This window comes from Blennius ocellaris (genome assembly GCF_963422515.1).
Source record: "Blennius ocellaris genome assembly, chromosome: 2".
Classification (NCBI taxonomy): domain Eukaryota; kingdom Metazoa; phylum Chordata; class Actinopteri; order Blenniiformes; family Blenniidae; genus Blennius; species Blennius ocellaris.
In genome coordinates this window covers 30260405-30287904 of record NC_137651.1, presented here as the reverse complement: position 1 = coordinate 30287904, position 27500 = coordinate 30260405, and the positions used below count along the sequence as shown (strand labels likewise).

Genomic DNA, 27500 nt, shown 5'->3' with positions numbered 1-27500 from the left:
ACCGGAAGGCTCTCGATCACATCATATTGTTTACCTAAGCTTCTGAATAGGACAAGGGAGAACCCCCCCCCCCCCCAAAAAAAACCCCCAGAACAAACAAACAAAAACCGGCTGGAGTGTCTGGTTCGATTCCCACGGCTGACGGGTTACCACTGAGCACCGCCCCTCGTCTCACCCGCTCCCCGAACGCCGTCTCTCGTGTGGGGGGTGAGTAGGTTAGAGAAGTGGACTTGGGACTGGGAGGTTGCAGGTTCGAATCCTGCAGCTGACATGTCACAGCTGTGGGTCTTTGAGCAAGACCCTTGACCCCCGTCGGCTCCCTGGAGCGCCGTCATGTGGCTGCACCTCTGAACCGGACAGAACAGAAATGCTCCTAATGTGGAGGAAAACATGTAATTTCCCCAAGGGGGTTAATAAAGTGGGATTAAATGTACATTAGTTCAGTTTGACAAGCAAACATCATCAGTGTGAGGCGCTGCAGGCTGAAGAATAATTTATGTCTCTTCAGAGTTGATAGTTACCTTCACCAACCAAAGTTGGGGCAGAAAGTTTTTTTGTCTATTCATTTATTTATTTTTTCATGTATTGGTTTGTTGGTGTGTATGCATTTTTACGAGCTTTTCACAAAAACTATCAACCCGAATTGCTTGAAATCTTTAGGGATGATTTGTTGTCATCAAAGGATCACTCCTATAGATTGTGGTGTGTTCAGGTCGGCGCTCTACCGAAGGCCCGTTGCAGATTTATAGTATACAATCGAACTTGGTCGAATGTTTAGAGCGGATTGTTAATCGTTTTCGGCGTTTCTGCCGTTTCTGTGGAAACAGACGATGTTTTCAAAACGCCGCATGCAAACGCAAAACTTTTCCGAAATGTAAAAGTGGTGTGTCTTTGTTGAATTCTTGAGCCTTCTATTAACATCACAGTGATCTTCTGTCCTCTGGTCTAGTAATCCACCTGCTTGTAAAGAGACCATCTCCTCGTCTCTCTAATCTCACACGCTCACGCAAGATGAGAACTGAGGATTCTCCTAAACAGTACTTTCTCGCGTGTGCTTTCCAAGGACTTTATGATAACAAATATCCAACCTGTCTGTACGTGTGAGGCTTTCTGAACCACGGCTTGGTGAGTTTGCTGCAGGGAGCTTCAGTGCTGGTTTCAGAAGCTGAGCTCAGGCTGAACTGCTCATTGATCTCCTGAAGATGGCAGCATTTAAAGCCGACACGCATGTCAAGACATGAACCAGTTTATTCTCCTGGAAGCATTTCTTGCGCAGTGCTTGGATTTATAGAAATGGAGAGCAAATTAGTGATAAGATAAGCACTTGGAGTTATTGCCGCTGCATTGATTCTTTCCTCTGGGTATTTTCCTTGATTATCAAAGAGTGAAAGTGTGTTGCATTAATCTGTCTTCCCCCATTTGTCTTCGTATTGTTCCCTGTTTGCTCCCACCGGCTCGCTCTATCAGCTCCTTCTTCCCTTCACGTTTGGGTCTGTCGGGCTCTCTGCAGCCGCGGCGTCTTGATTTCCCCAGAGGATGACTCAACCTTCATCTTATCTTCCTTTAACACTTCTCTCCTCCTTCGTCTCCACCTGTCTTCTGCCTGGATCCTGCCGGGGATCCCGGCTCCTCGCCGTGGCCCTCCGCATGAACACTGAAGGTTTTCATTAACAGTTGTTAGCTGCAGGCGGGACGTCTCCCTCTACATCTCCATCTGTGCAGCCGCCCGAGCCAAGAACTGCAGAGCGGCACGAGCAACGGAGCTGTTTGCTTTAGCTTTCAACACCATCTGAATTCAACAGGCCAGCGCATCAAGCTCCAAATGATTCCAACCACTCAGGGCCATAAAATCATTACCACCACCTTTTTAGATGAAAAACCCTAAAAAGCAGAGGAGCCACTGAGTCGACGTGTTATCTGTCGCCTCAACCAGAGGTTTACTGATCAGCGGCTCACTGAGCAGACACTGAGAGACAGGAAGCAGCTGAAACATGACAAACGTCACGCTGACGACGACCAACGCAGAGCGAGGAGTCCAAAACAAACACCAGCGAGCACCGACCTCTGCTTTCATTCCTCATGTCAAATATTCAGGTCAGTCGGCAGGTAGGTGGGTAGGAGGGAGGGAGGGAGGGAGGGAGGGAGGGAGGGAGGGGGGGAGAGGTAGATGGGTGGTAGAGTAGTAGCTCAGTAGCTAGCTAGGTAGGTAGGTAGATGGGTGGTAGCGTAGTAGCTAGGTAGGTAAGTAGGTTGTTAGGTAAGTAGGTAGGTAGGTAGTAGGGAGGGAGGGAGGGAGGGAGGGAGAGGGGGAGAGGGGGAGGGAGAGGTAGATGGGTGGTAGGTGGGTGGTAGAGTAGTAGCTCAGTAGCTAGCTCGGTAGGTAGGTAGATGGGTGGTAGGGTAGTAGCTAGGTAGGTAAGTAGGTTGTTAGGTAGGCAGGTAGGTAGGTAGTAGGGAGGGAGGGAGGGAGGTAGCTGGGTGGTAGGGTAGTAAGGTAGGTAAGTAGGTAGGTAGGTAGCTAGGCAGGTAGGAGTTAGTTAAGTAGGTTGTTAGGAGGGAGGGAGGTAGATGGGTGGTAGGGTAGTAGTTAGGTAAGTAGATAGGTAAGTAGGTAGGCAGGTAGCAGGTAGGTAGGTCGGTAGGTTTGTAGCTAGGAGGAGGTAGGTGGGTAGATGGGTGGTAGGGTAATAGCTAGGTAGGTTAGTAGCTAGGTAGGTAAGTAGGTAGGAGGTAGATAGGAGAGAGGTAGGTGGGTAAATGAGTGGTAGGGTAGTTGCTAGGTAGGTAAATAGGTAGGTAGGTAGGTTGGTATGTAAGTTTATGTGTTTATTTGTTCATGTTATGTCATTCCATTTCACAATATATATATATAAGTAGGTAGGTAGGACGGAGGTAGGTGGGTAAATGGGTGGTAGGATAGTAGCTAGGTAGCTAGGTAGGTAGTAAGGAAGTAGATGAATAGCAAGGAGGTAGGTAGGTAGGCAGGTAGGTCAAAGGTCGAAGTATGGTGAGGCGTAATCCGCGGGTATTCAGGTAAAACACTCCTGTTACGGAACCGTAAACAGAGTAAGGATCCTTGCTGCCCTACACGCCTGACGTGAAGTGTGTGACGCGCTGCCTCAGTGTCCCGCTGGGCGCTGACAGCAGGGACTCCCGGTGGTTCCATCCTCATCAGCTTCACCCTGCTGGAAAAGCTCACAGATGCTCTTCTGGTTCTTTCACTCCGGGACGTCTTTCTGTGTCGTTCAGCGGCGTGTTTGTTGGTATCGAAGTATTTGTACGATGACAGTGAACACACAGAAAACAACATGCTGTTGGTTTTTTTTTCTTCTGCGGTGACCTCCTCACCTCCAATATGGCGGCCATATGTAACACAGAACACCCGCTGCCTGCTGCACAAGCTGTGGAAGGACATCTGAGGAGGACAGTCAAACTGCTGTCTGCCTGCGCTGAGATTCACCGGAAACAGTTTACTTGCACATCTGGCTATAAAATACCCCGTCCAGATGTCAGGCATCGCAAAGTGACGCAGCTCGGACCTGCAGATATTTCAATTCAACCCAAAAACAATGGAAAGGTGGCCGGCTGAATCTATTTCAGAGTGTCATGAAGCTCCAGGGAAGACCTGTTTCGTGTGTGTGTGTGTGTGTGTGTGTGTGTGTGTGTGTGTGTGTGTGTGTGTGTGTGGTGATTCAATTCAATTTTGTTTTACTTTCATAAAATAATAGTTTTGGAAAATGCTGACTCTGTGCCTCTGTGGGTGAACCTGATGGTGGTGTGAGAAGACACACACACACACACACACACACACACACACACACACACACACACACACACACACACACACACACACACACACACACACACACACACACGCGCACACACGCACACACGCACACACACAGCGGTTCCTACCTGTATATGAGTATGTCGTCGGTGGAGCTGTTGTACTGGATCTGGTACATGCGGACTCCGGGGATGTGGTTCTGCGGCGGCCACCTGATGGTCGCCGAGCTGGATGTCAGATCCGACACGGAGACCCTCTGCTGGTCAGATCGAGCGTGGCCTCCGCTCACGTTGGACTTGATGGACGTTGGGATGTCTGAAGGTCCTGGATCCGGGTCCAGTTTGGGGTCAAAGTGCGGAGAAGGGTTGACGACCAACTCTACGGGAGCCGTGGCTTCGCCGGCAGCGTTTGACGCGATACACGTGAACTTTCCCGAGTCCTGTGAATCACCAGAGGAATCTAACTTTAGTGCACACGTGAGACATTTTACACCTCCAATGATCAGCTGAGCAAATTGTTTTTTTACCTTGACGGAGGCCTTGAGGATGTCCAGCGAGCCGTTCTCGTAGCAAACGGTTCTGGAGGTGTTCCCGATCAGCTTCCCGTCAGGACTGACCCAGTGAGTGGACGGCTCCGGGTCTCCGATGGACTTGCAGCGCAGGCTGACCTCCTGACCCTCCATCACGAACATCTTGGAGGTGTGACGGGTGATCATCGGCGGCTCGCACACAAACTCCTCCTGGTGGGACACAAAGGGCGGGCCGGAGCTCATCAGGCCCCGCTCACTACCAGTGATGCCGGTAACGCGTTAACTAGTAACACGTTACTCTTTCACGAGCACTTTATTCAGTAACCAGTAATCTAACGCGTTACTACGTCCAAATTACAGATTCCAGTTACCTGTCCCAAGTCACTGTGGGTTATTGTTGTCACCTGACCCGCCCCCTTCTCCACTCTCAGCCAATCACAGGCCGACTTGCTCAAACGGTGCATTCAGGTGACACAAAAAGAATGGAAATAAACCTTAACACTGCAATCAGACCCCCCTTTTTACAATCAATCAATGGAAGCTACTTTTTCAAGGTCGCTGTGGCAACACTGCTCAGCACTCCCAGAATGTCTCCAAACCACTTTCCAGGAATACTTTTCCGGCCTCGTTAACCAGCAGAGGTGATTGCTGCCCCGGTGACCGCGGGGCCAGAGATGCAAATAAACTGAGTGCTCTTCAGTACTCGATTACATGCTGACCCACAGACCGCACTGTGAAGCTGGAGGGAAAAACTGTGATTGAACTTTACTGTTCCTCGATTCCACTGAGCAGAACTGTGAAAGTACAGGGAAAAGAAGAATCAAACAAGGAAAAGGGGAAAAAAATATATCTTTAGGTAATTTTAAAGATAAAGACATATGCAGATTACCATTGGATTTAAATTCTGTTGAGACCCTTATGGTATTATAAATCTTCTAATTAGAGAATTAGGGGCCTCGATTTAATCTGGTGATGATATGGGAACACACTAATGCTAGTGTTAAAGATCAAGGCTCTCCTGAGTAAACAGGAAGTTAGCGATTAAGAGGAAACAACTTGGGATGATGCTAATGCTAAAGCTAAAGAGTGGAGCAGGAAAGCGTGAGCCATGAATCCTTTCTTCTGCGCTCATTGTGCCTTCAAAAGCTATGTAAGCTACTGTATAGTGACTTGCGACTGCGAATGCCATCCGTCCGTCCGTCCGTCCGTCCGTCCGTCCGTCCATCCATCCATCCATCCATCCATCCACAAACACCACAAACATCTCCAAGACAGGCAACTGTCCCTCATAAAGTCACTGCTCAGAAAGGACACGACCTGAATCCAACCACCGATCTTCTTAAAGTGACGCCACCATGTTCACTGCCTCATAACCCTCTGCTCAGTTCAGGTTTCCTTCTCGTGGTACTTGTCTCTCTCCTGCACCAGAATGGAAGGTGTTCGTCCTCCATTCCTTCACCTGGAGGACGACAACAGGACAAGAGACCACCACCGTTTCCTCGCAAACTCCACTCCATGACACCTTTCATACGAAGACACAATAAACTGAGCGTAGCAACATATTTTACTGTTCAATCCGCTCTTGATGACCGTGTTCTACCTTCATGTGCTTCAAAGCCCTGCAGAAGCTCAGTCGCTCAGCCACATCCGTCCTCCGTGAACTGACAAATCAATTTCAGGTGTGGCCCTGAACTCATGTATCAGAGTTCTGACTGATCAGTCCTGCACGTGTCCTGGCTGTAATTACATCTCTACTGTAACACCGTCAAGTTCCCCCCAACTGCAATCCAATTCCCTGGAAGACATTCATCCGCAGTGGAAACCAGGGGTCAGGTGTCTCACAGGAGTGCTGATTGATTTTGAAGCAGATAGCAGAGAGCTAGCGTGTGACCTCGGATGGACGCTGTGGAGTCCTTGCAGTAGAAAACAGGCCATTAACTCTCCTGACTGCTAATATGACCAAACACATTAGGGACACAACGGCCTGCAGATTGACCTCTTTTCGCAAGGCTAATCCCCTCATAGTCATCCTCCGGCAGCTCTCTCAGGGAGGTCCATCACTATTACCCGAGGTGAGACAAAGGTCTTCATGTCTCCCTCTTTCAGATGATACCAATTAATCCCACCTTTATCTTGTGCCGCTCCTCCACTTATCACTGTAGCTCTCAAACAGCCTCCAGGGTCTGCTTCCTGGAGACCTCCAGGTGAGCCACGGCCATCTATATCCCCCCTCCCCAACACCACGTATGTCTGCTGTTATCGCCGCAGGCATCGGCAGCGCTCCGCTGTACGAAGGTATCTTCCCAGCAGGCACTGGGGTGAAGAACCTTTAGCACCACGCTATCTACCAGCAACATGCGGTGAAAACAAATCTCCAGCGGTCTTCCTTCCCCGCTCGCGGCTTCTGCTCTGTAATCTCATCTGCGGCTGCAGGCTCCTTTAATATGACGCTAATAAATCATCCACAGGGACCATATTGAAACGCGACACCTCCACGAGGCAGCGGTGCTGCAAAAGGGGCCGTTGGACGCCGCACACCGGGGGGGGGGCTGTCAGAACGCCACGCCGGTCATCCTGTTCCCAAAAACAGTGGGACGGTTTGGAGACGTCACGTCTGCGCGAGTGATTGGAGATTCTTTAAGATTGAGAATGACAAAAGTACGACAAAAAATGTCAAGAGGCGGCGAAAGAGACGGCACCAACTTCCTCGCTGGTGACGTTTGGAGCCGAGTTCGCCTGATGCTGCTCATTAGTTTAACAGCTGGCACGCTCAGCTATTTCGTCTTGGGTGGTGTGGTGCGGTGCTATGCTTTGTTCTGGTTTATGGGATGTGGTTTTTCATTTATTCATTTATTGAAATTTCACGGGTGAAATTGCATGGAGGTTTCTGGGCTGTGGGTTGAGCTCAGATTGAGGGCGGCTGCTTCCTGTGACCCTCTGTCTGTGCGCTCAAGTATCCCGTCGGCACCGAAAGAGTTAACTCCCTTCTCTTCGCTGCGTGTTCATATTTTATTCAAAAATGTGTTTTTGTGCTATTCTCAGTTGCCTTTGTAGCCAATCTCCAGAGACTCTTGATGAAAAATTGCTTGTTTTTCATGTTTATTTAATGCGTCCGTGTTAAATAAACCAATAACGTGATGTGTACGTGTGGAAAAGGCCAAATGCTGCTATTCTCTCTGGATATTGGTATTGATTATCTTTGGGACTCGCTGAACTTGATTCTGCCTCCCAGTGACCCCGGCAGACACAAGCGTGATGAAACCGTCCTGATCTGATGCACGGTTGTTATTTGCACGAGTCCATAGTTTGAGGTTCATTCCTCTGTGACACCGACCGTCTGCCGGCTTTGTGTGTCTTTCAAAAACAAAGCCATCATGTGTCCGAAGAGGGAAAACATTCCAGAGGCAGAAATTCACTCTTTGTTGGAAGGTTTTAATGCTTCATGACATCAAAACCACTGGAAGAAACTAAACTTTCCGGCTGATATTGATCTGGTTTCTGACAGGAAGTCGGTTCCTCTGCAACTGTTCCTGCAAACATAAAAAAATTAATAAACAAGTTCTTTATGTTCTTTTTCTCAGTGGCATTTCACACCTGGGCTTTCACTAGTGCTCGGTCTGAATCAATCCAACGCTCAATAACTTTTTCATGGCTAGAAAAACCATGTTATGCAGAAATGCAATATAAAGAGCGGCTTGCATCACAGATAGATACTCGTGTAGCCAGAATAAATACCTTTACTGATGAAAAATATATATACTTAGTTCACAACTTTCCTGCTGCAGATGCATGAAAAAGCAACCGTCAACTTTTCACAGTCTTAAAAGTTGGCCTGTGTTTGGTAAACATATAATCCAGAATCTTGCCGTGGAAGTTGAAACTGACTTGCACCGGACCTCGGTGCGTGCTGTGGTGCGTTCAAGACCTCTAGAAAAGTCAGTATTGAAAAATGGTTTTGATATTAATCTGCAACCAAACGTCTTCATCTTCTCCTTCACCTCCACCCAAATTAAATCAACACAAGTACATTTTTGTTCGAGCAGCTCGCTACAGACGCAGCCAACAGGTTGGAGGGTGAACTCTGACCATCCAATCAGAGGGTGTGAAAACGCCCTTGGCCTGACAGCAGGCCCTGAGTCGCCAACTCTACATCTGATTGGCTGAAGCATCAGCGTGACAGACGCTTGCTTTATGTTGCAGACGCCTGCAGAACTGAGGCCACGTTTACACGTAGCCGAAAAAAATAAAATCTTCATTACCAGCATATACACCTGGTTTAAAGCTGCTATGAGCATGCTAAACCTGAAGGGGGCAGTGTAACGAGAAACATGAAGCCACGACAGCCAATCAGAATCCTGCAAAAAAACACGACGTCACAAATTGTAAATATCTGCCGACCCTCTTTGGATGCAAACAGAGACAGAGGTTTTCTAAAACTCCACTGTGGCCGGAGTTTTCAGAAATCACTGTTTGTGGAGACTCGTAGCTGCATTTATGTGTAAATGCAAGAAGCACAGAAATATCACCGTGTTGTAAATACTCGATTACGCATAAATGTGGCTTGACTGTGAAGGCCTCAGGCAGATTTCTTTACCCCGGCAACAGGTGATGGCTGAAATGTGATTGGTTAAAAGCTTTTACATGGAAATACACGCCTGGAAGCAGAGGGGGAAGCTATGGAAGGAAGCGGACAGACCGTTTGGAATTATTTAATTAGTATTCATGGACAAACTATAATCAACATTAGTCTGTTATTCAGAACTTTTTCTTCAGTCTGCAGAGAAGCCTTGCAGGCCCTGCAGGCCTGCCACTGTATTTCATAAACATTGAACGTTGAGTTGAATTATTAAATCTGTGCAGATTGACGCTGAGCAGAGACCTGATTATTAAACTTTGATCAACTAACCTAAATCAAATTAACTTGAATGAATGAAAACATTGACTCAATAAAGTCAAGTGTGATAAGCTGGATTGAAATAACGATGTGCAGACAAAGTGAAATGTGAATTTTAATCTGGATCTCTTTGTTGTATCTCTGTGATATTAATGTGGATTTGTTTTGGTGGTGAAGTTTTACTAATAACACACCGAGACATTTCAGGCTGCTGCTTTATGAGGAAAGACTGAATATTTAAAAACATGGAAAATAGAGTAAAGTTTGTTTGTTGCAAAAGGCCCATTAAGTTTAGACAAATATAACTTTCATAGATTGAACAAGACGAGTTATGTTAACTGAAGCAACATTTTTAAGGTTAATTTTGTCAAATTAAATTGAACTAAACTGACCTAAGTTAAATTTGTTATGTTCGGTAATAAAAGAAGCAAGATTTTGTGAATTCAGTCCAGTAAAGTAACTTCAGCTCAGGTGTTAAATTGAAGTTGGGAAATTCAGTTCCGTTCGGCAACTCATTTCATTTAAGTTTAATCAGTTAAGTTTGGTAAACTAATTTAACTTAAATAAGCAACTTAAGGTAAAATAAGTTTCTTTAGTTGAGTTTTGAAGTTTGTTTGGTTAGACAAGATAAATAACAAAAAGTTGAGCGCCGTTAAATTTCAATTTAACTACGTGGGGTAAGTTACTAAAACGTAACACTTTAAGTGATTAACATCAACTTTATCTTATAACTTCACTTCCTTTTCTTATCTAACTTAATCTAACTTGGTTGACAAAACTCCAAAAACCACCATTATTATTATTATTATTATTATTATAAAATAAGCTCAGCTAAGTTAAAGCTTGTTAAAATCACTAAGTTTGATTGTAAGGTCATTTGCGCGAGGACTTTTAATCTCATCAGAGCCGTGTACAATCTGAATTTAGCTTTTCAACATAATATTGTAAAATTTTTACTCAAACTAAATTTTTTTAAAACTGTAATCATAATAACAGAACACTGAAAATGTTTGTTGAAATGAAGTAATGTGACATTTCGTTGAACTGTGTGATTTGTTTCCGGACGCTTCCTCGCCGACCCGCTGGCGGTTTGGGAAACGAACCTCTTTGATGGTCCAGAAGTATTTCCCCGCCAGGTCCCTGGGCGAGGCGCAGGTCTCCAGGTCGTCCTCCCGGGTCAGCCGGCGCAGCCACATCAGCTCGCAGTTGCAGTGCAGCGGGTTTCCGCCGAAGCTCAGGACCAGCGCCGTCAGCGGCGAGCCTTTCATCTTGGCGTAGACGGGGATCCGCAGGAAGAGCGGGTCCGGCGGGATCTTCTTCAGCTTGTTGGAGGTCATGTCCAGCCTGGAAGGTGCAGAAGAGACGGAACGCGTGAACACAGAAGGAAACGCAGAGGCTGTTAAAGGTCTTTGAGTCCTGGTGAGGGAAAATAAAGTCTCTTTCATAAGTAGGAATCATGTTTCCCTTTAAAATAAAAGTCCTGGCCTTTGAAGTCAGCTTTTCAACATTTAATCACCGAGGCAGCTTCAGTTTCTCGTTGTACTTTTCAAAGCAAAAGATATGATGCATTTACTTAAAATATATTACTTTTAAAAAACTTTCAAAAATCTTTTTATTTAAAGCCATAAGCGGCTAATTTGGAGAGAAAAAGAAGAGGGAAATAAAAGGACAAAACTTCAAATGATATGCGATGCACTGTGGGTAATGCAGGGCGCCGTTTCCACCGATCAAGTGAAAAAACGTTGCAGAAAACTTTCTTGTTTACATGGCAACGTTTTGAAAATGCTGTCCATTATAATTAGTATGTTGGGCATCAAGTTGGTGCTGTTTGTTGTTTTCGTAATTTATAAAGCCTTTTAATGTCTTTTAAAAAAAAACCTGTTTAGAAATAACAATTTACCAAAAGAATTTTACTAATGAATGACTCATGCAGAATGCTAATGATTCAAGTGAAAACGTAGAGAATTTGTGTCTTCCCTTCAAAAAAATGTCACGTTTATATGACAACGTTTAGAAAATGATATGTATTTCCATGAAAAACGGCAGAAACGCTCACTGGTCTGAAGCCCCGCCCCTGAAGCCCCGCCCCTGAGGCTCCGCCTGCAGTGAAGCCCCACCCCTGAAGCTCAGTCCATGAAGCTCCGCCCCTGCGGCCTCAGGAAACGTCGCTCACTTCCAGATGAAATGACACAGCATCAACAAATAGCCTGAAACGATGCAACCCGAACACAAACAGCTCGTCCCGCTTTTCTTCTAATGTCTCGGCGGGGGGGAAACTGCCGCGGAACGCCGACGACTGGTAATAACGACAATAATGCAGGAGGCGCAAATCTTCACCGTCGTCAGCAACAAACGCAGGAGGAATTCTGTTCCTCCAGAAATGACGGCGCCTGAAACACGAAGCGAATCTCAGCCGAGAGCAGAGGGCGCGCTGCACTCCACATACTTCAATTATTGAGTGTGGTGTGCGGGAGGCGGCTTCATTTGTGAGGCCGACACGCTGACCTGAACGCAACCACAGCGCCACGAACACGCCACGAACACATCACGAACACGTCACGAACACGCCACGAACACGTCACGAACACGTCACGAACACGCCACGAACACGTCACGAACACGTCACGAACACGCCACGAACACGTCACGAACACGTCACGAACACGCCACGAACACGCCACGAACACGCCACGAACACGCCACGAACACGTCACGAACACGCCACGAACACGTCACGAACACGCCACGAACACGCCACGAACACGCCACGAACACGTCACGAACACGCCACGAACACGTCACGAACACGCCACGAACACGCCACGAACACGTCACGAACACGTCACGAACACGCCACGAACACGTCACGAACACGCCACGAACACGCCACGAACACGCCACGAACACGTCACGAACACGTCACGAACACGCCACGAACACGTCACGAACACGCCACGAACACGCCACGAACACGCCACGAACACGTCACGAACACGCCACGAACACGCCACGAACACGCCACGAACACGTCACGAACACGCCAAACCCCAGCCGCTGTAATACAGGCATTGATGCTGGTATGCAGCTTGCTTGTTTTTTTGGTTGTTTTTTTGTTAATTTCTACATGCCAATGAGAAAGTTAATTAAAAGTGATTGCAGTAACTGGAGTTTAATTGTTTATTGTGCCAGCAGAGTTAAATTACTGTGAATGCACCGGCGGCCTCGTGAGGACAGCTCCGTGTTGAAAAGAACAATAACAAGGACAGCACGATTGAAGAGAAGGGTCACTCCAGTCCGGGTGGATGTATAACTTCCTGAGGGGGGGGGGGGGGGGGGCACGTGAAATGTGTTCTACTTAAAGTCTCAAGAGAACGTCACGCTGGGCTGGATTTGACTGTTTTTGCAGCGAAGAAGAAACCAGTCGAGAGGTTGAAGCTTTCACAGCTTTTCCTGAGATAACCGGAAAACTTTGAACATCAAAGTAAGTTTTCTCCAGTACATTGGGCTTTATGATGTCAACAGACCTCAATTACACACTGATGTTGATTATATTTTGTCCATGAATCATTTTTAAATAATTCCAAATGGTCTGTCCGATTCTCCTCATTGCTTCTCCCCGGCTGCGCTGCTTCCAGACACGTTCTTCCACATTAAAGCTTTGAACCAATCACATTTCAGCCGTCCCCTGTTGCCGGGTAAAGAAATCTGCCTGAGGCCTTCACTTTCAATTCTGCAGGCGTCTGCAGTGTGAAACTAGTGTCGGTCACGCTGCTGCTTCAACCAATCAGATTGGGGAGGCGGGGCCTTCTCCAAGGCCTCGCGTGACATCAGTGTACTCAGGCCCTCTGATTGGATGGTCAGAGTTCACTCTCCAGCGCTAGCTAGCTGCATCTGTAGCGAGCTGCACGAACAAAAATATAGTTGTGTTTATTTAATAGCGGTTTTGTCAACCTACAATGACGAAAGGAGAAGATAAAGACATTTGATTGGACTTTTTTCATCAGTAAAAGTATTTATTCTGGCTACACGAGTGTCTATCTGTGATGCAAAGGCTTTTTAGACTGCATTTCTGCAGTAACAAGGTTTTTGTAGCCATTAAAAGGTTATTGAGGGTTGGATTGACTCAGACCAGCAGTGAAGGCCTGGGTCTGAAATGACCCGTCACTGGTAGCAATGGGTGAATGTGATTAACAATGTAAAGCGCTTTGGCTCTGCTCAAGCAGTTGAAAAGTCCTCTCAGTGAAATCCATTCACCATTTTTGGTCCTGGTCACCAAGGTCACAGTTAACTAGTACTTCTGCACATGCTCAGTAGCTGAAGAATCAGAACAATGATTCCTCCATGGTGTCATGACTCTCAGTCCAAATTCTCCTGGGATTTGGGAACTTTATTTAATTTTAACTTGGTCGTCCGTCCACTAGAATGTCTGTGTTCTCTCATTGTCAATGTTTAGAGCCGATGGTTCTCAGCTGCATGTGCACGGAACCTGCAGCCCGTCCGCCCGGTGCCAGGCCGGTCCCGGCTGAACTCAACCCAACTCCCGCTGAACTGGATAGAAAATCAATTAAATGAACCAGCAGCGCCTCAGAAGGAGAGATTGTCTTTGACAAAACAGAATTGGAGACGGTTTATTTTAATTCTGGAGCTTTGGTGCAAACAAAACACTTCCTTTAAAAAGAAGTAATCCCAGAGGACACAAACGGTCCTTTTGACGAGGCTTTTATTGGGCATCCATTCAGATATTTCTGTCACGGCGTCAGAGGCCGTTTTTAATCTGCACTGGCTCCTGCAGCTGTGCGACTTGGGTTCGTTCCTCACAGACAGAAGCGTCTCTGTCAGGTTTTACGGTGTTTCATCGCTGGATTCACGGGGTCCGAGTTCAGCCTCCCGTGTCTGGATGTGCGAGACGAGCACGCCGTGCTCAGCTGACCCGGAGTGACTGGTAAAGAAGGCGCGTGGCAAAGAAATACACATGTAACACATTTTAACTGGAACACCGAAACACTGAATATCACACCATTTATGTTGCTTTTTTAAATCTGGACAACAACCTCTTTGTGTGTGTGTGTGTGTGTGTGTGTGTGTGTGTGTCCTGTGGTGACTGCGCACCCGTCCAGGTGGAATCTTTCCTCACACACAGTGAGCAGGAAGTAACTGAACTATTTTGATGCTCCACTGCATTAATGTCTAAAAGCTGATCGCTGTTGTTGCAGTTGGCCTGCAGACTGTAGGACATGTGGTGCTGTCGGAGAGTGGGCGCATCGTGTGGCCTCGGCCGGACGTTGCAGTGCAGTGTGACCTCCTGACCTGGCCAGTTTGTGCAGGTTGGAGAAGATTCCCTCGGGGACGCTCTCGATCAGGTTGTGGTCCAGGCTGAGCGTGTTGACGCTGACCAGCAGAGCGATGGTCTCCCAGGGGATGTCCACCAGGTTGTTGTAGCTCAGGTCTAAATCTTCCAGCGTCTCCAGGAAGTCCTGCACGGGGGGGGGGGGGGGGGGGGGCGGAGCAAAACACAGCACAGCCGTCAACTTCAAATACATGAAGGAAAATGGAAGTTTTTTTTCTTATTTCATTCATACAAATACGCCTGCAATAGTGTAACGGCAGAAAATAAAGAACACGTGGTTCAAATAGGTGATGATACATGTGGAGTATAACTAGTAACTGATTACCATTACAAATCACTTGGACTGGCTGAGGTTAACCAGTACTGAACAGCTTTCTCAAGGATTAACGTAAAATTCCCCAAAGTAGTCATGGCGCAAACAACAGCTCAAAAACTCTCAGTGGGAGGAAGATGCTCTATTATCTGATGTTAGAGGTGGAAGATGCTCTATAATCTGATGTTAGAGGTGGAATATGCTCTATAATCTGATGTTTGAGGAGGAAGATGCTCTATAATCTGGGTGTTAGAGGAGGAAGACGCTCTATAATCTGATGTTAGAGGAGGAAGACGCTCTATAATCTGGATGTCAGAGGCGGACGATGCTCTATAATCTGGGTGTTGGAGGAGGAAGATGCTCTATAATCTGGGTGTTGGAGGAGGAAGATGCTCTATAATCTGATGTTAGAGGAGGAAGATGCTCTATAATCTGATGTTAGAGGAGGAAGACGCTCTATAATCTGGATGTCAGAGGCGGACGATGCTCTATAATCTGGGTGTTGGAGGAGGAAGATGCTCTATAATCTGATGTTAGAGGAGGAAGATGCTCTATAATCTGGGTGTTGGAGGAGGAAGATGCTCTATAATCTGATGTTAGAGGAGGAAGATGCTCTATAATCTGATGTTAGGGGAGGAAGATGCTCTATAATCTGATGTTAGAGGAGGAAGATGCTCTATAATCTGATGTTAGAGGAGGAAGATGCTCTATAATCTGATGTTAGAGGAGGAAGATGCTCTATAATCTGATGTTAGAGGAGGAAGATGCTCTATAATCTGGATGTCAGTGAACAGTAAAGCTGTATAAACCACCATTAATTTACAGGTGATGTTCGAAAACTTGAAGAGATAAAAAGAAAAACTGATATTTGAAGACTCACAGAAGAGGAAAAGTGGGACACAAGAAAGTAGGATCTAAAAACAGGATGAAGTAATGAGGCAGAGGAACGAGGGAAACCAGCACAAATTGAGCGTATTGGAAGAAAACAAAAAGATTACACACAGGAGGAGAGATTCCGTGTGAGATGGAGAGATAATGTGAGGAAAATTAAGAGAAAACCCCCCAAAATAAAGAGGAGTGGAGAGAAAAAAAAAAAGCTCAATTACCTCGGTCAATGCTCTGCACTCGGAGCGTGTTGTTTTCTCTAATTGCCTCCATACAAGTCTCATAATTAGTACAAGGCTGAAATGCCACGAGTCAGCACACATTTCAACGAGCAAAAAAACAAGAAAGAAAAACAAAGAGACGGAGGGGGGGGGGAGGTGAAGGAGCGATAACAGCCTGTTGATCAGAAGGAGAGTTGTCGTCGCTGTAATTGGCCTCATAATTCACACAATCAGGACGACGTTTGAAAGCCACAATGCCTCACGTCTCATTACAATAATCTCCGCTTTATTGCTTCCTCAACAAAGGGAATCTCTATTTCTCTTCCGCTTGAGGAGATCAAAGAGCCGCGTGAGCAGAAAACGAGTCCGAATTTCTCCGCCGGAAAGCCAAAGATCGTCGTTTGCGCTCAGTTTGATTGGTTCAACCAACAAAGAACTTCCGTTGTCGACGCCTTCGACACATCCCGGCTGCAACAGGAGCAGGAGGCCACAGTTGCTCGGGGTCAAAGGTCATGCTCAGGGACTCACAGTGGCAGCGGGATTCAAACCTTTGAAGCAGTGAGCCTCCGATACAAAGCCCACTACACTAAAGGCTCCTACACGCTGCGATTTACGACACAAATGGAATGGACTTTGGGAAACGACGTGAAGGTTTCTGAGTGCAGATTGTACGATGGAAACAAGTTGAATCACAGCGTGAGTCTAAGTGATGCACACGGATATGCGATGCAGGGCTGCAACAACGGATCGATGAAATCGATTGTCAAAAGTTAAACGAATTTGATCGTCGATCCGTTGTGTCGCGCGATTCATGCTCTCGGGCCTCTTCGTAGATTGTTTATATTGCGAATATAATAAAACTCTCAGTGCATTCGCATTTATTGATGTGGTGGCCGCCAGTAATTTCTTCTGTCTTTCGTGTTCCTGTTTTTTTTTCTTTCAAAATACTCCGGGGGGCTTGTTTTTTTTAATCCAGGGTGTTTGGTCTCCAAGTGAGCGAAGCAATTTTGAAGGTTTCATTGCCTCGTTAGAGAGTCGCTCGCCTCATTATGCAGAGCGGGTTGGTCTGTGGGAATCACCTGTCGCCATAAATCCATACTTCAAGTAGAACTCCTGGTACTGTCTGTTAAAAACTTTCTTTTTCTTGGAAGTTGTAGGTTCTTCTGTCTCCTCACCGGCCCTTTTCCCCTTCCAAAAGAAACTTTCCAAAGACGTCTGTTTTTTGCTCATTTTGCTAGCTTGTGGGTTAAATGTTTGGCGCTCAAGTGACCGAGATATCAAAATAAAAGATTGTTCAGACTCAGATAATAAATACAAACGGAAATAATGAATTATTTCTTGGGCGGCCCGGTACCAATTGATCCGGGGGTTGGGGACCGCTGGTCTACTTGACTTCTGACTTTCAGCTTCTCGTCAGAACCTCTCCTGAGTTTTTCAGCCCGGAAACTTCCACCGGCAGATTCGTCTCTGTGAGCTGATGAATCACAGCCTTCGTTGGCGGCAACAATTACTATTTAGTGGATTTAACTCTCGTCGTTCTGACTCTCGTGGTCAAACATGTTATTTCCCTGCGGAGCCGCTGGCAGAAACTCCACAATATTTTAAACGTCTTTCAAGACAAACGTCAACTTTTATCTGATTGTTAAAGCAGCTTTATCACATTTTCAGAGCAATGCTGGGTTTACACATTGCTGAAATGAATAGAGTGTCATGACAACTCACAGAATGTAGAACCGATGGAGGCTCGAGGGAGAATCTGGATTCGTAAATCAATCTAAATTAAGGTCCAGTTTCAAGGAAATGAATAAAACTTCCTTTATGTGGCGTGTTAATAACAAGGCCAGTTGCTCACAAAACTCCAAACATGTTTGAGTGACGCGGCGACTCTGAGGCTTCGTTTATACAACGAGGTTTTCAGGTGGAAACGGCAAACTATTTGGGTTTTTCACAGGGATGCAAAGATACGGTCTGATGCTGCAACGCGGTGAGTATTACGTGACGTCCGGCCAGCAGCAGGTAGACGAGGCAAGACGAGCGATGTCCGCTGCTCAGAGATTCTTTAATATTAATGCGAATGACAAACGTAAGACAGACTGTAATGTGGTGGCTGACGGCAACACATACCCTTTTGTGTATAGAGTATAAGTTAGGCTTAATGGGAGTTAATAAATACAGTAAAACCTCTGATGTAGGGACGCCTTGAAATCCAAGGGCAAGTGTGTATACACACACACACATGCATGCATTTTAATCTTAAGTAGGCCAGGCCATTGAAATTTTGCCATAATAACCTTTCGATTTACAAATGAGCACAGACAGTATACGATCAGTGTCAGTATCAGATCTGTATACAATCTCAACATAAAGTATATTTTAATGAAGCATTCTGGTGCAAAAATACAATGAAATGTAAAAAAACCCACTAAATTCTATTTAACCAAGATAAGGATGTATATATTGTCCCTTGGGCCTTAAGTTTGACTCCCCTGGTGTATTTAAGTGAAACTGAAGAGGAGTCACAGCGCAGCATCACGCGATATACTCACATCTCAAAATTAATATCCAGACACCTCCACAGTGATCGAATATTCAGCTAATCAGGTCCAGCCCAAGTATTTTTTTGGCCATTTTAGTGTCTGATTAGCTTGAAATTTGCCAGAAAAACCTGTCTTTTGTCCGTGTTTGGCAGGTTGTCTGCACATTACGCTGTGTTCACAGTGAAAACTGTGTCTGTGCAGTGCAGTGCTTTGGAAACACACTGCTCCCCGCCTCTGTGTAAACAGTTGGGGGTTTGTCTCTTCACATTTTGTTGGGAAACCCACTGGGAGCCCCGAAGGGAGCGGTATTGTCGGCGCCGTGTTGTCTTTAGTACCTGGAAGGCTCCCTCCGATATGCTGTGCAGCTGGTTGTTGGCCAGGATGAGGTGCCGCAGGTTCACCAGGCCCTGGAAGTGCGAGTCGTCCAGCGTGGTGAGGCGGTTGGCGTCCAGGTGGAGCGCGTGCAGGTCCTGCAGGTCGGCGAAGGCGTACGGCCGGATCTGGCTGATGGTGTTTCTGCTGAGAGTCAGGTGGATCTGGGAACACACACCACAACACAAACTCTCGCTTTTTTTTTTCATCCTGGTTAATTTATGGAGAATTGTTTCCTCCAAACGCTTCCGGGGTCAAACACCAGGGGTCACTCTTGAGCCACCACTCTGACAGGGATCACCGGGTTACGGCGGCAGAGCTGGGGGAGGAAGCAGGACGGACTCCTGCTGCCCTCTGTCATGAATAATGACTCCAGTAATTAATAGAGAGGACTGCGGGTCAGCTGAGACACGCACCGACGGGTTAAATCAAACTGCTGTTCATTAATAGATAAAAGTTTGGAGTTTAGAGGCCGCTCCACACTCCGGAGGAAAAACACACACCAGCAAAAGGTCAGCGAGCATCGACGCATCAGAATTACTGAGATCTCCATGAGTGCGTATATATATCAGTCCGACCGGAATGCAGCTAATGGTCCTGGTCCCCACAGCGGCGCTCAGCATCACGGTCGTCTCACCGGCATTTTGCTTTCTGACGGGGACGGGTGGACAACATGTCAAAGGTACGTTGCAAAAAGCGACTTGGCTAAAAAGGAGGAAAGCAAATCAATCCCGAACAACCTGAAGGCGCAATCAACCTAATGGAACTGTTCAATTCACTCAGCTTCTGTTCACTCGAGGAAGAGTGTCATTAACCCTGAATTAGCTCAGTCGGTGTGTGTCTTCGATTAAAAAGTCAAGAGATGCGACGGTGTCCCCTCTCCTCCCGGGGCCGTGGGTCAGGCTGTGAATTATGACCCGTTGAATCAAAGTTTTGCGCACCACCGTTTGCCGTGTGGTTTAATATTTACTGCCGATGGCGGTGACAGGAGGAGGAACCAGGCCAAACAAACACACGTGAGGATTGCGTAGTTCCCTGGGCAGAGTCGGACGCGTTGCTATCTCTGTGCCTGCAGCTTTGCTTCAGGGTGGGCTGCCGGTGAGGACTTTTCACTGCAGCCGCATGCTGAGTGTGTCCTCCTCTGGCACTTTCGCAGAGAATATGATGCATTTTTCAGGTCTGATAGTTCTGGAGACGCTCGGTGGGTGTTAAAATTAGGTGGGCACGTCTCGTCCATGCTTTCAGCAAGTCATTAGCTGAAGTTATAGCTCCTCGGCGGAGAGATTTCACAGCCAGCGGCTCGCCAAACAGGAACTCCCAGCAGCACGAGAGGCCATCTGACCAAAGCAAATCAGGCCTCGGCAGATTTAAGTGTGGTCGATGTAAGAACCTCTGCACGCTGGTCACCGACTCCATGTTTCTGTAATGTTCACGGCTGACGGGTTCAAGATGAATTCCTGCCTCTGCATGTTGCTGCTCTGTGACGACCGAAGCCAGTCGGTAAACAGGAGTTCAGTCTGATTCCTCACAGGAAGTTTGAGCTGCAAGCTTTTTGTCTTGAGGGATTCCGATTTTCACCTTTGAAGTGTGAGGCAATCGCCCCCTCACCACATCCTATACAATTACAAAGCCAGTTGATGGAACCTCAAAATACACTGCGAATGGAATCCAGTTTCTTTGTTCTATTGTTTAATGATGACTTCCTTTTCTCGGAGTATAAACTCTCTGGGTTTACACTTCATCCCGGGGTGCCAGTTTTTCACCACAATAGATGAATTCAGCTCTAATTTGGTCCATCGCTGTCACTCTGGCTTAGGGAACAGGCTTAGGGAACAGGGTACCTGAATCAGGTGAAGGTTTTTTTCTATCTCATTCACATTAAATCGGGTCACAGTCAGACTTCTGCTGCTCATTCGGTGGAGTCACCACCACACAGGGAAGCAGCTATCCACACTGAGGGTGAAAATCTGATGATCAATGATCTGAACTTTGCCCTGATTGCTGCTGTTTGTGATCGGTAACATAGATTGTGCCAGGCTGGGAGCTCTACGGGGACCAGAAGCAGCTCTGCCCTTTAAAACCACAGCAGGTTTGTGTGCAGTGAGAATGTGGTGGGCGGGCTGGTCAAATGATGCTGCAGTTTATTTAGATTGAGTTATTTGGTGATTGGTGTTGGAGACGTGTTCAAAGCATGTAGCGATGGCTTCTCGGTTCTTGCCGCCGATGTTTCATTTGTTTGACGAGACAAGAGGAGAAAAGTTTGAAATCCTCTCGCTTCATCAAGAACTCCTATATAAATACTTCTATTTATTTCAGATGCCTTCATCCTGAAAATACAACAAACCAGCTGTTTCGGGTTTGTTTCAGGGAAACATCTCTGATGTCTGAGTGATTATTTTCTGTATTGACTCAATCATTTTTACTGTAATTCTCCTTCAGGCTAAATTTAGCATCAGTTAGCGAAGCGTTGGTGAAGCGTAGAAGGGAGGATGTGCAGTTGCTAATGGACCGAGGCCTCAGAGAAGCATGTGTTTGTATTCTCTGTGAACTGTAAGAGTGCATGCCGGATCTTTCCCACTTCGTGCCCTATGGAGACCAAACATCACTGTCCCCACTCGCTCCTCGGGGACCGACACTGAGCCGCTCCAAAACCCAGCACAGATATAAAACCTCCGGCGGGTCCTGGACCGACCCCGGAGACTCCATTAGGTTGGACATGCCTCGTAGACTCTCCAGTCTCTCTGGAGACCAAAGGGGGGGGGGGGGGCGTCCAAATCCAACACTTAAACCACATCGACAGTGTGGAGTCACTCTACAGCATCTATCCAACTACAGACATCTATCCCCATTTCTATTTCTGGGCTCCACTGTGGGAGCACTATGGGTGTTTTCAGCATCTTGGTCCAGGACACTCGTGGAACAGACGCAGACGGATAACTGAGCCTGCAACATATCGATTGAGAGAGAACCGCTCTGCCAACTGAGCCTCAGACGCCCCAACTATCAAGGTACCGTATCCTTTAACTTTAAAAGACCAAATTCTGACCTTCAAATTTGGAAAACCGTCTGTAATTTCAAAACCTTTTAGAAATCTGGTGATTGGGTGATGATGAAGTCCAAAGGGCTTTTTTAGTGAGGGTTGGAAGCAGCAGAGAGAATTGAACACAGTTTGAGGCGTCGGTAACATCGACACAACAGAAACTCTGCATGTTTTTCTTCTTTTAAGACAAGTGGGGGCTGCGGATGAAGGTTTCTGGCCGCCACAACGAGAGCAAGCCATCAAACCGAACTGCAGCCTGGTTGGATCTGAACCCATCAAAAAGCCTGGCAGGAAGCAGACGCCGCTCACATCAAAGCCGACATGCACATGATAGAGTGTGTGGGGGGGGGGGGGGGGGGGGGGGGGGGGGACTGACCAGGCTACTCATGTTGGCGAAGTCGCGGTGCCGCAGCGTGGTGATGAAGTTGTCCATCAGGCGGAGCTCTGCGGTCTGCCGGTCGATGTTGGGCGGGACAAAGAGGAGGCCCGTCTTGGCGCACAGCACGGTGTAGGAGGGCAGCAGGTTCTGGCAGGTGCAGCGCTTCGGGCAGAGCATGGAGGCCAGGCAGGAGGGGAGGGAGGACAGGAGCACCAGGAGGAGCAGCAGGCGGCACGCCGGCCACGACGCCACGTCCATGGCTGCTGTCCTGCTGGGGGACACAACAAGACACCACTCAGAGCCTGCATTCATTCATCATCATCATCATCATCATCATCATCATCATCATCATCATCATCATCATCAGATTCCTTCTGTTCTCACCCTGCAACCAGTGTGTGATTGGCTGGATTTGGAAGCCCCTCCCCCATCATTATCATTTTAGTTTTGTTTCATGAAGTTTTAACTCCAGATACTTCTATTCACTTCACGTCCCCCATGATGCACCACCATATCAGCAATACCTATGAGCCAGATTACCTATTCTTTTTACCAAGTCAGCCATGACCTACCCTACTCTGCCTCTGATTGGCTAGTGCTTGCTGCGTTCATACTGAGTGGCATGTTTACCATCTATGTCGGTTTCTTTCCAATCACAGGCAGAGCTGGGCAGGTCATCACAAAGGAAAATATTGCTAACTGATAGATTATACTGAAATGATCGGACCGGGAGCAAATCGTCTTATATGCCACTGTTTCAAAACAAATGCTGCTGTAAAAGAAATGCCTGAATCAAGAGTATAACTACTTGTCCTGGGACCAACTGTTTCATTATTCCTTCCAGTAGTGCGTACGGCGCCCTCGAGTGGTCAGAACAAGCATGACGGGAACAAAGAAGAACATTCATTCAGTGACAGTACGACGTTGGTTGTTCAGTCACACTTTCCCACTTAACACCCGCTGTTTGATTTGAGTGACACTCGATGCGTCAATGAACCCTTGGACACACACCCTCTATACGTATGTTGTGGAGTTTCAAAGAGCAGCTAAATGATAAAATGGTCAGTTGATTTCATTCATATCGCACCTTGCACTGTTAAACACATTCACACACACACACACACCAATGGAGGTGCTCAGTTAATCCATTGGGAGCAGTTTGGAATTCAGTGTCTTGCTCAAGGACACTGACAAGAGCAGAAGGGGGAGAAGGGGAATCGGCCCTGCAACCTTCCAGCCGAGAGACGACCTGCTCTGCCAAGCGAGCCACGACACAATAACTATTCATCTTTACAGGAAAATGCTTCTGATAAACTTGACGGAACAAAGTTTTTCAGTGGAGACAGAAAAGAAATAACACATTTACAATACACAACATACGTGCGCACACACGTGCGCACACACGGGAGGAAGGTCGATGGCAATTGACAGTGGAAAGAGACGCTCTTTTATTTACGAAGCTGAAATATTGCCAGTGTGCCTGAACCGCAGCTCTGAACACAGAATGCCGAGCAGGAAGTGGCACCGGAGCGGAGTGCAGGATGTGGAGGCAAACAGTGAGCAGAGCGGGCGACGTCATGGAGAGACAAATCTATCGGAAATGATCGGGAGGATTCAAAACCCGCCTGAGACGACACTCAAGTGTCAATGGGCAATGGGAGGAGTGTGCAGACGACGGGGGCATTCAGGAGGCGATGGAGTGACGACTGGAACTCACAGATTTGACACTTTGAATCTCAAATCTGACTCAAGTTCATCCAAACTCCGGCTGGATCATAAAACGTCAGGGACAACAAGCAACAGGGCGAGGTCATGTGACCTGACACAGGCTGAACGCTGCCTACGGCTAATGCTACTGGCAGAAGGAAGTCTGTCAGGTTGATGGAAAGTATTGAGGCCATGTCCAATTGAAAACAGCTCCTGAAGTGAAGCTTTTAGAAAATGCAAAATTGTCCAGGATGGTTTTTTATTTTTTTACTGTGTTTATGTGGCAAATGTTTTCAGTGAAAACAGAAAACTTTTTGTAGCATTTCGCTTTGGGCCACTGACAACATTGAAAACGCTTCGTCTCCGTAGAAATGGGGGTGGTTGTGGGGGTGTGGGGGGGGGCACGACCCTTTGAACATGGCTTCCAAGGTGGAATAGTTTGAAACACTCTGACCCCGTCTCGGGTGTGGACGGCGGAAAACGCGACTTTTTTTTTGAAACGCTGCTCCGGGTCCTGCTCACCATGACCGTAGTAACTAGTACTTCTGCACATGCTCAGTAGAGACAATCAGATCAATGTTTCCTCCGTGGTGTCATGACTCCCGGTCCATTTTCTCCTGGGATTTGGTACCTTTATTTTGACAGTCACCATAATAACAATCCAACTGTTCCCCGCTGCATGTGTGTGTGGTTTCATTACCAAAACAACCAACAGCACCCACTAGTGGCCCAACATGAAAACGACGTCATTTTCAGTGTTTGTGTCATTTCTGTGTAAACGGACAATCGTTCTCAACCCATAATTGTTCTCAAAATGTAAATGCAAAAAAGACGTGTTTTCACTTTAAACGTCATTTAAACAGGGTCTAAACGTCTACATTTCTAATTCCACCGTTGACAAAGCAGTGAGCCGGCTGACTGCATCTCTTCTTCTATTCATCCTCACGTCATCTTGAACTCTTTTCAGCGTTTCTTCTCTCTGACGCCCCTCCCTCCTCTTTTCACGCGAGCATTATTCTTCTCCTCCATCCGAGCAAAGTCGTCTGTCATCGTCCTCTCTCTTCATTTCTGTTCCAATATATGAGATACAGTATATATGAGATCATTTATCCTTCCATTTCTCCAAGCACTTTACATCTGCCACCATTACCCCACCGGCTCCAACATCCGTCACATATTTATCCCCACCTCCTCCCACTTGTTCTCTTCACCCCCATCAGCCCCCTGCCATCTTATTTGACGTTGATCAGGTTCTTCCTTCTGCCTTGTTTTCTCCCATGTGTTACAGAGCGGGTGAATATGGAGATGTGATGCTGGTGAGATGGAAACGTGGTGCGTGACATCCTGGTGTCACATGTGATGATGATGACACGAATCTTTTGAAGCTGCTGCCTTCATTTACATGGTGATGAAATAATAATGATTTCCACGCACACATAATGACAGCATCTTGGATTTTATTCTTACACTTGTTTGTTAGTGGAGGATGATGCTCTAATCTGGATGTTAGTGAAGGTACATCAGTTAGTTAGAACAAAATGCTCTATGAATACACAAGATGGCTCTTAAAAGTAGAATATGTGACATTTCTGGTCTAAAATTATTACATGTGGGAGGAATCGGCTCAAATTAAGAAGCTAACCAGTAACATGTGTTGTAATACCACATTGTCCCACAAGACGGTGCACTTTTCCTAGTGGCAGACAAACAGTTAACTAAAAAGAATGGGAACCATGACGAGTGCTGAATCTCTAAAGAACAGCGACTCACTGCTGCCACCCGCAGGACAGACACCCTACAGACTGTACCTTTAGAACCATCCCCCTTGTTCTCAAACAGTTGACTCTGAAATCAGTGATGCTCTCAATCAATCAGACTTGAATGGAGCCCCATGTCCACAGAAATGCCCTTTTCTACGTGAGTATTTTTATCTTTCCGGCCACAGATGAATAACTGGAGTCGTCTTCTGATTTCAAACGAACACCGAGCCGACGAAGAAACAAATGGAGCTACAAGGAACCGGGTGAGCAAGGCGGCCGACCAGAACCTGCGAACACGTCTCATTACTACTGTCAGTCACACGCACAGCCTCACACGGAGCACCAACACAATCACAGCGACAGACAGCGGAGGCACATGCTAATTATTTTTGGTTGACTCGTCGGGTTAGGGACACGAGATAAACAACATCATTAGAGGCGAGGGAAGGAAGGGAAGCAGCGTATCAGAGGAGGAGACGAGATGGAGAGGAGCCACAAAGAAAAGGTGTGGCTGAGAGCTAAAGCAGGTGGAGGTGATGCAAGGACTGACGGTCGGTTCCTTTTCCAACCAGCTGGTGGGGCTGTGGTGCTGCACATTCACAGACACATGGGAACTCGGCCAGTCGAGGCTGTAGTGATTAGAATACCAGAAACAGTTCGGGGCGGTGTGTGTGTGTGTGTGTGTGTGTGTGTGTGTGTGTGTGGGACATGTCAGATTTATCTCACTGGAAATAATCTCCAGTCATTTCCTCTCTGTCTTCATCCTCTGGAGTGGCTCTCAAATATCACATATCATACACAATCAAACTCCTATTTGTGGCTTACAAGGTTATAATCCAACTTTTATATATTTGCAGCACCTTAAAGGAGCAATATTAGACGCTTATGGTCTAAAATGAATAATAATAATAATATACTGGTCTGGCCTATCGCCAGCTCATCTGGTCTTTACGTTGCTCGTAAACCAAAATGCGAGTGATATTCCAGGTTTATACGTTATTATAAGAGAGGCTTCCCTCAGGGGGCGCCAGAGAACATGGAAGCTTAAAAGATAATCCCATTGACAGTAGCAGATGTCGTCTGGATATTTAGATGTTTACTTTTGAGGTAAAAACCATTTACTGCCTATGGATGAGTGGATCATCTGCCTCAAGATCTGGTTCTACCCTTCCTCCAGTCGTCTCCACGTCCTGTCTCATGACATCCATCCATCTTCTCAGAGCTCTTCCTCCTCTCCTCCTGCCTGCAACTCCACAAACATCATACTTTTCCCAATAAATCCACCTTTTCTCCTCGACACAAGTCCAAATCATCAGAGCCTCGGAACTCTCTCACTATCTCTCTGTGAGAAAACACAGGAAGTGGAGCGTTGAAGCAAACCGTCCGACTCAGTGAACAATGTACAGAGCTTGAAGTCAATTCTGTGAGGTTCTCTCCTGTAAGGTCCTGACAGCAGCAACAGTACGACACAGAAAGGACTGAAGGAAAGAAAAATTTCACAGCTGGAAAACACAAAGCAGGAGAAGAAGTAAAAGCAAAGTGTGTCCAGAGATTCAAATGACGGGATTCAAACCAGGACTGAGTGACAACGTACCCCTCAAAATGAAATACTGTATATCCAATAAATGAAGGACAAAGTACCAGAATAAAGAAAGCTGGGCTGAACTGCGTGGTAGGAAGTGTTTTGCTTCAGTTACTTCAATCAAATATGTTCCTACAACATACCTTC

The 27500-nt window shown here is 46.7% G+C and overlaps 1 protein-coding gene across 1 annotated transcript in view; it reads right to left on the bottom strand.

Annotated features, from left to right (window-relative positions):
* LOC308141166 (leucine-rich repeat and fibronectin type III domain-containing protein 1-like protein) overlaps nucleotides 1-22928 on the bottom strand; it is a gene marked incomplete at both ends in the record, with an annotated part of 44210 nt that extends 21282 nt beyond the window's left edge. The window contains 7 exons of the mRNA XM_080511212.1: nucleotides 3916-4226; nucleotides 4314-4526; nucleotides 10314-10554; nucleotides 14518-14684; nucleotides 18849-19049; nucleotides 22302-22572; nucleotides 22882-22928. Of these exons, the coding sequence (XP_080367338.1) occupies nucleotides 3916-4226; nucleotides 4314-4526; nucleotides 10314-10554; nucleotides 14518-14684; nucleotides 18849-19049; nucleotides 22302-22572; nucleotides 22882-22928 (1451 nt within the window). The remainder of the gene's footprint in view (nucleotides 1-3915; nucleotides 4227-4313; nucleotides 4527-10313; nucleotides 10555-14517; nucleotides 14685-18848; nucleotides 19050-22301; nucleotides 22573-22881) is intronic.
* Between the last annotated feature and the right edge of the window lie 4572 nt (nucleotides 22929-27500).